Source organism: Barbus barbus (assembly GCF_936440315.1).
Source record: "Barbus barbus genome assembly, chromosome: 38".
NCBI classification, from domain to species: domain Eukaryota; kingdom Metazoa; phylum Chordata; class Actinopteri; order Cypriniformes; family Cyprinidae; genus Barbus; species Barbus barbus.
Genome location: NC_136716.1, coordinates 4,720,707 through 4,735,188, shown reverse-complemented (window position 1 = coordinate 4,735,188; position 14,482 = coordinate 4,720,707). Strand labels below are relative to the sequence as shown.

The window sequence follows — 14,482 nt, the reverse complement described above, 5'->3', positions numbered from 1 at the left end:
GCTTTGCTAAATGACCAACTAAAAGACCTTTTGTTTGTAAGGGACTTTAATATTGAATAATATTTAATATTGAAACATATTGGCCTTCTGAGAAAACAGTGCCTTCCTGATGTTCCTAGAGTTTAATCTAAGGTAGAAACATAAAGAAAGAAAAAAAAGAGACTTTTGTGGAAATGCAAATTCAATTTCACAGTTTTTACTCAAGATCTGTGTGCAGCGACAGTCAAAGATTCCCGCTTCTGAGTTGTGCATTGTGCCCTCACTAAATGACCAATTAAAAGACTGATCTTTTTTTTTTTTTGGCATGAGCCTTCAATACACACTTACTGTGTCCATTGAAACAGGTCTTGCATGCATATTAGAAAAAATATAGGCCTTCTGAGAAACATTAACTTTTTGATGTTCCTTGAGTTTAATCTGAGGTTAAAAATATATATATATATAAATATATATATGAAAAAAGAGAAGAAAAAATGTGTTTTTTGCGGAAATACAAATTCATTTTCATATTTTCGACTCTAGATCTGTGCAGCAGCAGTGATCGAAAGTTTCCGTCACAAGTTTCACATTGTGTGCACGCTGAGCCTCACTAAATGACCAATTAAAAGACAGACCTGTGTTAGCAAGAGCCTTTAATACACACTTAATCTGGGATAGAGATGCAAAGAAAGAAAAGGAAAAGGAGACTATTGTGGAAATACAAATTCAGTTTGACAATTTCAACTCAAGATCTGCGCCACAAAGGCGATCAAAGGTTTCCGCTGCTGAGTTGTACGTTCTGTCCACACGCAGCCTGACTAAATGACCAATTAAAAGATGGACTTTTGTTTGCAAGGGCCCTTAATACACACTTACTGTATTAATTGAAGCAGGTCTCACAGGCATATTGGGAAAAGTCTCATTTGTGTTAATGACTCTGCCTGATCCGGGGCACCCTGCTGTCCATGGAGCCGCCCGTTCCCCTCTCTTGTAAAAAGCCATTATAAATCATTGTCACCGCAGTGGAGTGCTGTAATATTCAGCTGAGACGGAGCCAAAGTGACGTTGGTGCTGTGAAATTGTAGCTTGGAGCTCCCCTTAAAGGCCAGAGAATGGAAGTGTGTGCAACGGAAGAGGCTGAGCAGCTCTGTGTTGTAGGTGATAAGTAGCTCGTGGCTATTCCTCTCTTTGACATGTCTGTGCTCTATTGTATCTGACAGGCTGTGGATAAGGACACAGGGAATTACAGTGCCATGCTGTACAGGCTGATTATCCCCCCAACTACTGACGGCAAAGACGGCTTTGTTATTGAGCCCTTCACAGGAATAATTAAGACAGCCATCATGTACAGAAACATGCGGCGCTCCTACTTCAAATTTGACGTGGTTGCTACCGATGACTACGGGGAGGGACTCAGCAGCAGCGCTCAAGTGGTGGTACGTATTTGATCAAGCAGCATAAAGTTGAGTGTTTTTGGTGGTTGGCCTATTTCTCAAATGTCAGAAAAAATTACTCTTTTGAGCAGGTTCTTTTGAATCAGTCAAAAAGTCTCACAAATAGAGTCATAAAGTTATCAGTTTGATCCCTTGTTCACTGAATCAGTCATAAATATGACATCTGACTCACTGAACTTAACTTTGAAGTCATGTCTTCACTTTCATTTACATCGGCAAGCCCCTCCCCTCGAACGCAGACTAGCCAATGGCAGTCGAGTATCAGTTGACAGGGAGCAGAACTCGGACATCTTTAGGTTTCAGCGCCATAGAGAAACATTGGAAGATCTGAAGCTCGCATCGGTTTTATGGGGTTTATGCTTCAAAAATGGAAAAACGATGTGCCTGGGGTACTTGTAACACTGATTCCAGGTATCCTGAGAGTATGGGCAATATAATTTATTTTATTACATTTCCTGAATCTAAACAAAACAGAGCAAAATGTTCCTATGTATTCAACCCCAATACAAATGAAGACAAAAACGTTCATTTTCTGGTTGTCATACACTCATTAAGTTACAATTTTCATGCCTCAAGCAAATGTTAATGTTATATTGTGCTTTAGCAAGGTATCTCTGGCTAAAACTAGCTAACGTTAAAGTTAGTGAGTCCATGCTAATGTACAAACCTAAATAGCGGACTGTTCTCGCGTCTTGTACAGTGTAGGTCAAAAACACATAAATGAAGGTCTACATTTCAGTGCCTCTCTATATTAAACTGGTTAAATATACATTAATTTAACCGTACCCTGTGATAAATGAACAGTGTTGATCCTGTATGTTGTCATCCGCGATCGTGATGACCGACCGTAATATGAGACTTCTCCCGCTTGCATTGTGATCTGTAAACCCTCGATTCGAGTTACCCACTCAATATATTTTATAAATCCCTCCGTAGAATATTTAATTCCCATTTGATGGCCTTCTGTGTCCAAAATTGTGCAAAAACATCATGGGACAAGGTTTTCACACTGCAGCTGTCATTGTAAGACAGTGAGCAACTCCATTTGTTTGTCCGAGGGAGCAACAGTAACTAAGGGGGGCGGGGCTTACCGATAGGTCAATTAATCCATAGACCCCAAATATGATTGTCCTTGGACGAGGGACCCCCCACTTAAAATTTAAAAAGCAGCTATACATTTTCATCAAGTCCCAACATATTCTGTGAAAAATTGTACTATTACTGTTTTCCAGCTATTTCTATTATATTACATCATTTTTTTTCCTACTTAATATAGCACTGTACTGTGAAATGTAATATTTATTTATTTAAATAATTACTATTTTTATTTTTAGCTATTTAGCATAGAATTTTATCAAGGAACCAGGATCATTAATTGGCATCAGAATCAGGGCAATTCTGGTGTTGTAAGAAGGAAAGTAATTACACACTTTAAATACGCAATCCCGAGCCAGTTTGAATAGATTGATTAAAGTTTAAAGCAGTAATCTGTCTTGAGATGCAATCCATCATGTGATTTTACAGCAGACGCAACTCCGTTAGCTGATTTTGATTAGAAAAATACAGTCCCTGTAAGCTTTCTTGAAGAACGTCCAAAGCTGATACAAAAGAGGCATTGATTTTTTGGTTGGCTGAGGGGCTCCAGCAGTATTTAGACCCATAAATTTTCACAAAAGAAATAGTCATATACACTCTTAAAAATAAAGTGCTTCACGATGCCATAGTAGAAACTTTTTCACAAAAGGTTCTTTGTGGCGAAAAAAGGTTCTTTAGATTGTAAAAAGGTAAGAAATAGATGGTTCTTTGACTGAATGGTTCTTAAACACCTTTATTTTTAAAACGGGAACGACAGGGTGAGTAAATGAAGAGAGAATTGCATTGCTTTTTCAGTGCATTAGATTTAAAATATCCAATAAAGTGGCACTGCAAACAAGTGATGCTAGAGGTTTTTTTTTAGTGCAGTATAACAACACAAGTGCATATAAACAAATATATAATATATACTACAAGTACAAATATATTCTATAAAGTGCTGGTTGATATATGCTTTTGCATTTCTTTATTTTCTAATGTACAGTATTTCTAATGTACAGTAAGCACAGATTTACCATTAATTTAGTTTCCTTTTTAACCCATACTTGTCTCCCAGTTTCATCAATCACAGAAACAGCATATATTTAAAATGTTACACAGTTCAGAGCTTTCATTCTACACTATCATTTGCTCTTGATAGATTATTTTTGTCTTTTCTCCCAGGTGTCAGTGGTGAACCAGCTGGACATGCAGGTGGTCGTATCTAACGTGCCGCCCACTGTAGTTGAGCAGAACAAGAATCAGCTGATTGGGTAACGCGTTCTATACAAACACACTCTTCACCCAGACATACTCCTAAACACAATGTTCATGGCAGCCAGAGAAGCCGCTTGAAGTTGCAATGTATGCATGAGTACTTGACTCCTGCGGGTGCAGATGTTTATGTTGGGGATAAATCAGTGGGCTGCTTGATTCGGTCAACCCCTCTTAGACAGACGCAGGACCCACACTGTGTTACATCTGCAGCGAGAGCAGAATAACCACAAACCCCACTTTATAATAAACAGCCAATATGCTAGTAATATGCATGCTAACAAGCAACTATTCATTGTGAGAATTGGTCCCTATAAAGTGTTACCATAAAAACATAGTCATATGCACTACTCATATGGAGCACTTTTACATGCTTTTAGGATGTTTCTATGGCTTTTTTTGTGTTCGGCATCATCCATCCCCATTTATTTCCATCATATGGAAAAGAGCAGCATGGACATTTTTCATTTTTCTCGAATTTCTCCTCCTCGTTCCATAGAAGAAAGTAATTCAGTTTTGGAACAACGTGTTTAAATGATGACAAAATTTTCATTTTCACATAGACATCCCTGTTGAGATATTACAGTGCAAATATGAAGACATAAACACATTTAAATTCCTAGTATATACACAGACGGGAACACACTCAGATAACAGAACTCACATCCCGAGTTTTCCTAAACCACCTCATTCTCTCTTGTCAGGCCATTTCCACAGCAAACGTGCTCCTTGTTCCTTTCCTCCAAGTAGAGTCATCATTCCAGCTTCTGTTCTTTTTTGTCCCATGTTCTTATTTCACCTCGGCAGCTGTGAAGGGGGGTGGTATCTGAGGCACTGCAGGTAATTTGCTGAGGACTGCTCTGAGATGTGAGCTGAGGAGTAATAAAGAACACTACTGGGAGACAAGGACACCAGCTTTGAAGTGACGCTGTCTAACACAGCTCATTTTAGCCTTGCTTTGCATTTGTCCTTCTTGTACCTCTGCATTCAAAACATTTTCTGTTCCGTGCAGCCAAACAAACATGGTTAATATAGGGGTTTGCAGCACTTGTGATATATTTAGGCAGAGTAATTGTTGCTCTTGTGTAATTTTGTTTTACTGTTTTACTCTGGCTATGGTGATTACTGCAATTAGCGTTGGTTGTGCATGTTTGCAAACGTGTGGAAGTTGATTGTCAGCTTTTTTCCTCTGATATGTGCCCACCAATTAATGGCTTTGGGGCTCTTAAATTAGCACAGAAATAATTTGATGCAGCATCCCTCTAACTTTCCCACAATGAGTTTTATTCAGTGTTTTTACATGAATTGTTTGTTTTGTTTGGTTTTAGATTTTTGAGTTTTGTTTTAAAAACCCATGTCCGTTTTCCTGAAAAAAAAAGGGTTTTCTAAAAAAAAAAGAATCGCAAGTTTGTAATCTCACAATTATGACTTTATAACTCGTGATTGCTTGTTAAAAAGACAGAATTGAGAAAGATAAACTTGCAATTGGGGAAAAAGTCCGAACTGCAAATTTGTATCACACAATTCTGCGAAAAATGTCAGAATTGCAAGATGTAAAAAAAAAAAAAAAAATTGTGTGAAAAAAAAAAAAATCGCAATTACCTTTTTTTCAATAGCGGAAACAGGCTTCCATAGTTTTGAGAATGTGCCTTATTGTGAAAACATTCATTTAAAGTATGTTTGTATCGAATTTTAGAAATAAAAAAAATGGTAAATAGAATGCCTTCGGTATTTCAGAAAGTTCTGTTGTCAAGCTGTTATGTTCTCTTTCAATGCAGGATTTTAGAGCGCTACGTCCAGGACCAGATCCCAGGAGCTAAAGTTGTTGTGGAGTCGATCGGCCCGCGTCATTTTGGCGAGGGTTATGAACAGGAAGACTACTCAAAATCTGACCTGATGGTTTATGCAATTGACCCTCTGACCAACAGAGCTCTCTCAAGACAGGAACTCTTCAAGTGAGTGCTTCCTCTCGTCCAACTTACCCTTTCAAACTCCATTTCTGCAGTGCTCTTCTTTCCCTTAACCTCCTGACCTTTCCCTCAAACCTAAGCAACTAACTGGAATGTACATGTGTTTTTCAGCTATACTGTAAATGGGAAGAGCTGCTTTATATTATTTAGACAAGTAAGGCAAAAAGGCAGAGCGCTACTCGTCTCAAAAATGTCAAAGCAAAGATGTTGTAGGTGCATCAAGTGGACATGATTTGGGTTTAAAAAATCCAACCCCAAGCAGAAAAAAATTCCCCAAACTGTGTCCCAAAATTGTGTTTGTTATTGCTGTAAATAGAAATATGTAATTTTTACCAGCTAAAGATTATACATGTTGGATTTCTTGGCTTGTTTTTCGGCTAAACACCAGCTTGCATTGATGTCTAATTCAGGTTCATAAATAAATAAATAATCAAATTACATTAATTACTTTTCATGTGTAGAGTGTTTAATTCACTGGATTACGCAAAAAAAAAAAAAAAAACGGTTAACATGGACATTCAGTGTATTTTTTATTATTATTATTATTTTACACTCACTTTCCTGTATACACAATTATACACACAATTAGCATGGTATACCATTTATCATGTATCATTATTTAAGATACCACCCACCCCTAGCCATTAGTTAGTCTGTTATTTTGTTGTGTATTTTTTGTTTTCCCATTTTTCATCCAAGCAGCACTATAAAGCAGATGGAGTGTATGTTTATGTTTGTTTAGGCATTTTCTCATTTTTCATAAAAATGAGACTTATGTTTAAATCCATAGCCAGATTGTCTGTTTTGTCACAGTAATTAGCCTGCTCAGACAGCATGGTTTCCTAATACTTGTATGGGCAAATCAAGAATTGTAGGCTGTCGTATGCACTTCCAAACTCCTTAGTTCTAATATAGACAACTTTCAGTCTTTTGTTCTATTTAACCGTCAGCGGGGTTAATGGTACTTAGAAATTGTGCTTTATAGTAGCCAATGTAAGTATAAGATCAGCACATTACATTTACATTACACTAAAAAAGACACATTTTATATTTTATTGTGAAAGTTTGGCTCATGAATTTTAATTCATTCACTCAATTGTTCACTGGCTGGAAGGCAAATGAGATCTTCATTGCCAGATTTACGTGGCTTGCACTGCAGAACTAGTTCAACAGCTTATGCATGGCCAAATGTGACTGTCCCTGTGGTTTTTTACAGGTTTTTAGATGGGAAGTTATTAGACATCAATAAGGAGTTCCAGCCCTATCTAGGTCGCGGAGGACGCATTCTGGAGATCCGCACGCCGGATGTGGTGGAGAGCGTGAAGAAGGCTGTTCAGTCTGTTGGATACACCGAAGGAGCCCTGCTAGCCCTGGCCGTCATCATCATCATGTGCTGTATCCCAGCCATCCTCATCGTCATCATCACCTACCGACAGTGAGTGTTGCCACCATAGTCTAGTGTAGCCTAAAATTTCATGATCTAATTAAATCAAATGGCATTTAATATTAATATTTAGTAGGGGTGTGCGATATTGACAAAAATGATATCTCGGATTGTTCCGATAACAATAATTCGCCGAGTGTGTTTTTGTGCTGGTACCTTGGCTGGTTTAGGCCTGTCATGAGTAAATAAATATAACACTAAAACAACCAGCAGGTGGTGGCAAGGTCCACTCACTTCATGAGTGGACCATTGAATCACTGACTCAAATGACTCGTTCCAAAACAGATTCATTCATGAATGAACCATTGCAGTGTTTATTATTGAGTATGTAAGAAAAAAAAAACTGATATAATTGTGCCTAAAATGAAACTCACTCACAGTATTGGCTTCTTGTTTGTTGAACTGTTGTATAGAATCAGTACAACATTCAAGATGGCACTCTTGCTTGTGTGATATTGCCTATTTAACAATATCATATCTTATAAACAATTTTTTTTTTTTTGCTACATATTCAATAATGTCAGCTAGCATATTGTTAAAACAACAATATTTTCATAGACGAAAAATATTGCACACCACTAACATTTAGTGAAATAAGCCATATAACCAATTGTTCTGTTGTGATTCTTTGCATATTTTCCAGTTAGTTTGGTTAGTTAGGTTGAATCAGTGGGAACACTATTCAGGCTGCAGATTTCTCCACTTAGCAACCAAATAAATAAAATAAATGTAACGTTCATTAAGGTTGAAACATCCTGTTAAGCAGTCATCTTCCCTCTGCTGGGATTTCAGAGGAACATATGCACTCTTTCTATTCACAGTGGTAACACCTTTGAGAAATGTCTGATCTTGTGTTTATTCAGTGTGAAAGAAGATTAAATAAGGCCATAAGAAGTAAATATAAGAAGCTGTCTGTGGTTAAGAGCCAAGTTTTGCATGAGGTGCCAGCTGAGCCAGTGCCATGTGGAAAACTTAATGATGAGAACTGAGGAATAAAATGACATGATCTGTGCTAGAGATACGAGAATCATTCAGGAATTATTGAGGGTTTAGTTTGGCATGAATATAATTCATACTGGTGGGGAGAAGATAACAGATTTATACATTTTGGGGCTGAAATCCAATATATATTTTTGCAATATACATGTTTTTTTTTTTTTAAATCAGCTGTTACTGATTCTTACTGCTGTGCAGTAAATCCATGTTGTTATGAGTCATCTAATTTTCTTTCTTTCTTTTCTTTTTACAATGCACCAACTTCAGATTCAAAGAGTAAGTATCATATGGAGATATGCATGTGTAAAAATATATTGGTTATATATATATCTCAACCATTTCCCTCTCTCGAGCATTATTTAATTCAGTGGTTCTCAGATGGTTTGGCTTAAAGGCCCAGATTATACATTGGATATCAAATAGCAACCCAACACTACCTAAATAGCTTGTCGTACAAAAGTGATACTACAATGTAAATCAACAATAGTGGAATAGACTTATTTTTATAGTTTGAGTTTTTCTAAATGTCTCTTGAATTTTAATGTTTATGCTCTCAACAGCCAATAGTTCACTGCACAAAACACATTGACGGCACTAATGATGTCTTTCCTCTTTGGTAGCATCTTCTTACATTTTGCATAGTTTTATTTGTCTACCTGTCCATGTTGCCTAATATATGACTAGCTTCTAGAAATTTGAGCTGCAGTACCATTTGATTTAAAGGGGTCATCGGATGACAATTTTACACAAGTTGATATTATTCTTTAGGGTCTTAATGGTAAGTCTATAACATACTTTGGTTAAACATTCTCAATGTTAGTGTAAAAAACACCTTTTTAAACCTGTCAAGATCAGCTCTGTCTTCAGCACGCTGATCTAGTCCAGGTTTCTTTAAATGCTAGTGAGCTCTGCTGACTCCGCCCCTCTCTTCTGTGGAGTGACGAGCAGACCATACGTTGACGCATCAGCCATCTCGCATTCACCATAATTATCAATGAATATTCAAAGATATACAAGCTTATAACTTGCTGTTGTAGACGCACACAGTCAATGCACTCAAACATTCGCAGACCGTTCCAAAAATGGCATATGGCTTACGTATCGCGGCCCATAGAAACAGTCGATAATGAGGCATCTAGGTATATATATCTATGGAGCATACTAAACTTCAGCCGCGAAACTGACTTACTAGCATATTATTAGGAAAGGTGATTTGCAAAGATTCATAAAAAACCCTTATACTCATTTCTTCTGTAGAAAAAGCTGGATCACGAATGATTCGGGCGAACATAGAAACATTTATGTAGATCGAGGATCGGCGCATTCACTTCAAAGCGAAAGTAAACTATATTACAGTGCTCAAAAATGCACACAAAACTCAAGTACGGAGGGAGGGGTTCTAGCAGACCAATCACAGCGCTTGCGGTCTGCGTAGAAATGACGCGCTGTTAGATTTTTGGTGCATGTCAGGTACGGCGTAGGTTACGACGAAGGCCTGTGCGTCTCTGCGTAGGCTACGGCGTAGGTTCGACAAAGAAGTATAAATTGGGCTTGAGCTGTCATCAGTTCTTTCACCGCCGGAGCAGATGTAGACAAGAATGACTCCTAAGCAATTGAGGTGTTTTGTTGTTGGATGTAATAATGAACATAGCAGTCGTCATTTACTCCCGGCATCTGAGCAGCTGAAGAAGATTACGTTTGGTTCTGAAGGGAATGTGCCCGCTATCTACATAAATGCTTCTATGTTCACGCGAATCATTCGTGATCCAGCTTCACTTACAGAAGAAGTGAGTACAAGGTTTTTTAAATTAATCTTTGCAAATCGCCTTTCCTAATAATGTGCTAATTAGCAAGTTTCACGATGAATGCGGATAAAGTAAACAATCCCTCAGAGAGCAGCTCAGAGGAGAGGGGTGGGGTCAGTAGAGCTAAGCAAAATTTAAAAGAGAATGACACAATACGGCTTGCTGTGACAAGAGGTGTTTTTGACACGGTAAAAAAGGTGTTTTGTTACACTACCCATGAGAAATTTTAACCAAACTATGTTACAGACTTTTCATTGAGACTCTAAAGAATAATATCAACTTGTGGAAATGGGCAATATATGACCCCTTTAAAAAAAAACACTGGGTGGATTTTAGGATGGATTTTAGGATTCATTATAGGATGGATGTGTACACACACTTCCAACACACGTTCAAACAACTTGAAAAGTGAATTTGTATCCGATGACCCCTTTAACATGTGACCATTGGCATCCATATATATATATATATATATACATATATATATATATATATATATATATATATATATATATGAGAAGCGGTGTCTCCCCCTTTTAGAAATGCCTCTTTATTGTGCACTCCTAATGATTATATGGTTAATTGCATTTTATTATTATTCCCTTTTATGCATACCATTTTTTTCTCTTGCTGTCTGCGACCCACCAGTTGAGAACCACTGATCTAATTTGTTGTGTCTGGGAAACTCCAAAAAAGCTAAATGTCCAGGGAAAGATAAAGGCTTGTTGATTTCCCAGGACCAGAACAGAAGTGCTTAGAACACAACTTATGTAAAGAATAGCTTTTGTTCCATAAGCTGTCAGATCCCCTGAGGATATAAAGCTGATCCCAGCATCCTTGTAAAATTGCACTTTGAAAGAATAGATCAAAACCGAATTATTCAAAAACATTAGAAGTGTTCTTTAAGGACAGCATGCTATGAAATTACAAACTCAAGCCACTTCCCAGGCACTCGTCACATAAACAGAACCATCAAACTCTCATATATTACCTTTGAATGCAATAAATAATACATTAAATATATGCAATAAAGCAAATCATATGCTTTCAAAATGTTGTTTCTGTAAACATATTGTTTTTGAGCTGTGAGTACATGTATAATTTATGAATCTTTCATAATATAAGATATTGCTTTTATTTTGCTTCACTTGTTGACTTCATCATCTGAAGACGACAGGCAGAGTGTGCAAAAACAGCCAGGATTCAAATGGCGCTTCCCACTGGCAAATCCGGAGGCGCTGCCACCAACAATCTGTATGAAGAACTCGGCGACAGCACCATGTAAGTTGTATACCTTCTGCACTTTATACTGTACTTGTCAATGTCTTAAAACACTGGCTGATTCAGAATATTAATATATAATGGGTTTTACAGGATATATTTACTTGAAGTAAAATTGCACAAGTCTATTCAGGCTATGAATTAAGTCTATATTTCTAACCAAACTGGCATTTTTCTTTCTTTTTTAAATAATAAATCTAACACAATGTAATTATAGGATTAGAGCAATAATTAATTTGAGTAAATTAAAATTCTAGTTTGATTATTAAGATGCTAATTTGAATTGAGCAGAATTTTTGTAGTATTTCTCTTAATAAACAGATATGATTTAGTGTAACCTGATTTTATAGCTTAGCAAAGCTAGGGCTTCTTTTCATGGTGTTAGAAAAATGGCAATATCCTTTTTTTGTGACAGTCATTTCCATTTATTCTTTTACCTGTGCCAGGATTTCTAACACGTTAGGGGTAATGCAAAATTACAGGCCTTCCATAAAAAGATTGCAAGTTTGAACCCAGGTTGAGGTGATCACCAAACTCTTTTGTTACCTTCAAAGTAAAAAGCAATACACAGTTTCTTGTCCTGTTTTTTATCTTCATGGTTATCATTTCATAGCATTTTACAGGATGGTTTTTATGGAATATCAAAGATCCACATTTATCAGGAATGGTCTAAAGATCATCTAACCCAAATTTGATGAAGACTGGACTCATTTATTTTAGAAGTTGCAGGTACCGCTAAGGCTATAATAGTAGGCATGACAATTAACAAGTTTTTGTTTAAAGGGGTCATCGGATGCCCATTTTCAACAGGTTGATATGATTCTTTATGGTCTTAATGAAAAGTCTATAACATACTTTGGTTAACATTTCTCAATGGTAGTGTAAAAAATCATTTTTACCATGTCAAAATCAGCTCTGTTTGTAGCAAGCCATTCTAGTCCATGTTGCTTTAAATGCTAATGAGCTCTGCTCACCCGCCCCTCTTCCATGGGGTGACGAGCAGTGCTGTTTACTTTACTTGCGAAACTGGCTAACTAGTACGTTATAAGGAAAGGCAATTTGCAAAGATTCATAAAAAAACCCTTATACTCACTTCTTCTGTAGATGAAGCTGAATCACGAATGATTCGCGCAAACATGGCAGATCAGGGATCGGCGCATTCCCTTCAAAATGAAAGTAACGTTAATCTTCTGCGTCTTCAGATGTCAGGAGTTAATGACAACTGCTATGTTCATTATTACATCCAACAACAAAACGCCTCAATCGCTTAATCGGAGACATTCTTGTTTTCCCTGGCACCGGAGTCGGCACTTGTCAATCAACTCTCGTGGGAGTGGCCTGTGCAGAACTACGTCATTCTGACAGGAATCTCAGAACAGCCTGATCTGAGAAAGGGGATTTTAAAATAGGGATTTATAAAAAAACATTGGGTGGATTTTTATCATTATAGGATGGATGTGTACACACACTTCCAACACACATTTATGTTCAAATAACTTGTAAGTGAATTTTGCATCCGATGACCCCTTTCAATTTAAATCAGAGCAGTGCCAAGATGAAATCCTGAATCTGAAATCCTATGTGGCTTTTTCATTGCCATATTCATACTGTGTTGCATCCTGAAGGTTTCGGTATATCAAAAAGTTGTTGTTGTTTTTTGGAAAACTGTTCAGTAACTTTTGACCCCAAAACTGTCAAGACAACTTCTCTTCAATGAGTAATTTCATTACTTTTTACCATACAATTCTAGGGCCTTCCGTAGACCCCCAGTGGGGAGGAATGATAAGTAGAAAACCAACTGATATAATAGATTCCTAGACCGCTTTGGTGCACAGCCCCAAATTTAGTATTATGTGAACATTTTCTACCCTCTTCCTGACCCTTAAAATTAAACTGGCTTATTTCCCACTGCAACCTTTATCTGACCACGATGATCATTACCAAATGGATTAACTTTTTTTGTCATAACATAATAGTGTCTGTCCTACTTATATTGTCCTAATCATAACTGAACAGGTTTTCAATGAATGTGGACAGTAATGTGGAGAGTTTTATTGTGCAAACTGTTGTGTCACATCTTGATTCAAAAGATCAAGTAAAGTTTTTCATTATTAGACCCCATAGACTAATTTCTCTGTAATGATTGTGTCTAATGTTAGGCAGGTTTCCCTTTTTAAAAGTGTAATCTTTATTACACTTATTTGCTTTTTAACATCTTGCTAATTTCACTCATATAATTTGCCTTTTCCTCCTGTCTCTCTTTCTCATTTCTTGGATATCAGATCTAAGTAAGTAGGGAGTCATCTGTGTTTCAACTAGAGTAGTCAACTACCCAAGTAGTTTCAAGTAGACGTTATACTGTAAGTAAGGTATTGCTGTATTTGTAATGGTTTGTCAAAGATGTTGAATATCCTTTGCTTCCAATTGCCTAGCACTGTTATCAGCTGCTTTTATCTTGATTAGTATTGATATTAGCTTGGAACTGTGTTAGCGCTGTTCAGTGAAAACGTCTTGTTTTGGGTGTTTGCCTAGGATTTGGTTAGCATTTTGTTCTCAGTACTAAATTCAATCCAAGCAAGTGCTTTTTGTAGCTGGCTTCCCTCCTACTTCCCCATCTATCTTGCTGTTCACGTCCTCTGTTAAGTCGATCTTTGTCTCTTTTTGCGGTTATGCTGAAAGCAGGACTAAGAGGTGTGTTCTGAAGGATGGCGATCGGCAGCGTCTCAGCTCATTTGCCTCCCATGCCATCACTGCTCATAAGCTGTCCACCGCTAATGGAGTCCTGCTTAACAACTTGCCTAAGTCAGAAAGCAACATTACCTTCCTTTCTGACGAGAACCCTCTTACTACAACCAACCCCCTGTACCATGATGACAGTACCCTCAGCAGCCCTGAGCACCAAAATCAGAGGTATCACCTGGGCATGTATTCACCCAATATGAGAGGTCTGAGAAAGTCCATCCTGCGCTTTCCATCTACAGGCTCAGGACATGCCTGGACTTTACCTTCTAGGTTGCACAAGTGTGAGACCAATGAAACCCTACGGAGTAGAAGGGTGGCGATGGATCCAGTTCAGTGGGAGCTGCAACTGCTGAAGTCCGACCTTAAGGAGAGTAAGGAGATGATTTATGGGTTTGATGGGCTTGTAGACGACGATCCAGAGCCCAAATTGACAGTAAAAGAGCAAGCGCGGCAGTTTGAGCAGCA

The 14,482-nt window shown here is 37.6% G+C and overlaps 1 protein-coding gene across 1 annotated transcript in view; it reads left to right on the top strand.

Moving 5' to 3' along the window:
* LOC306857863 (protocadherin-15-like) overlaps nucleotides 1-14,482 on the top strand; it is a gene marked incomplete at both ends in the record, with an annotated part of 196,347 nt that overhangs the window by 168,190 nt on the left and 13,675 nt on the right. The window contains 5 exons of the mRNA XM_079398102.1: nucleotides 1,200-1,415; nucleotides 3,690-3,778; nucleotides 5,558-5,734; nucleotides 6,966-7,184; nucleotides 11,165-11,275. Coding sequence (XP_079254228.1) covers nucleotides 1,200-1,415; nucleotides 3,690-3,778; nucleotides 5,558-5,734; nucleotides 6,966-7,184; nucleotides 11,165-11,275 — 812 coding nt within the window. The remainder of the gene's footprint in view (nucleotides 1-1,199; nucleotides 1,416-3,689; nucleotides 3,779-5,557; nucleotides 5,735-6,965; nucleotides 7,185-11,164; nucleotides 11,276-14,482) is intronic.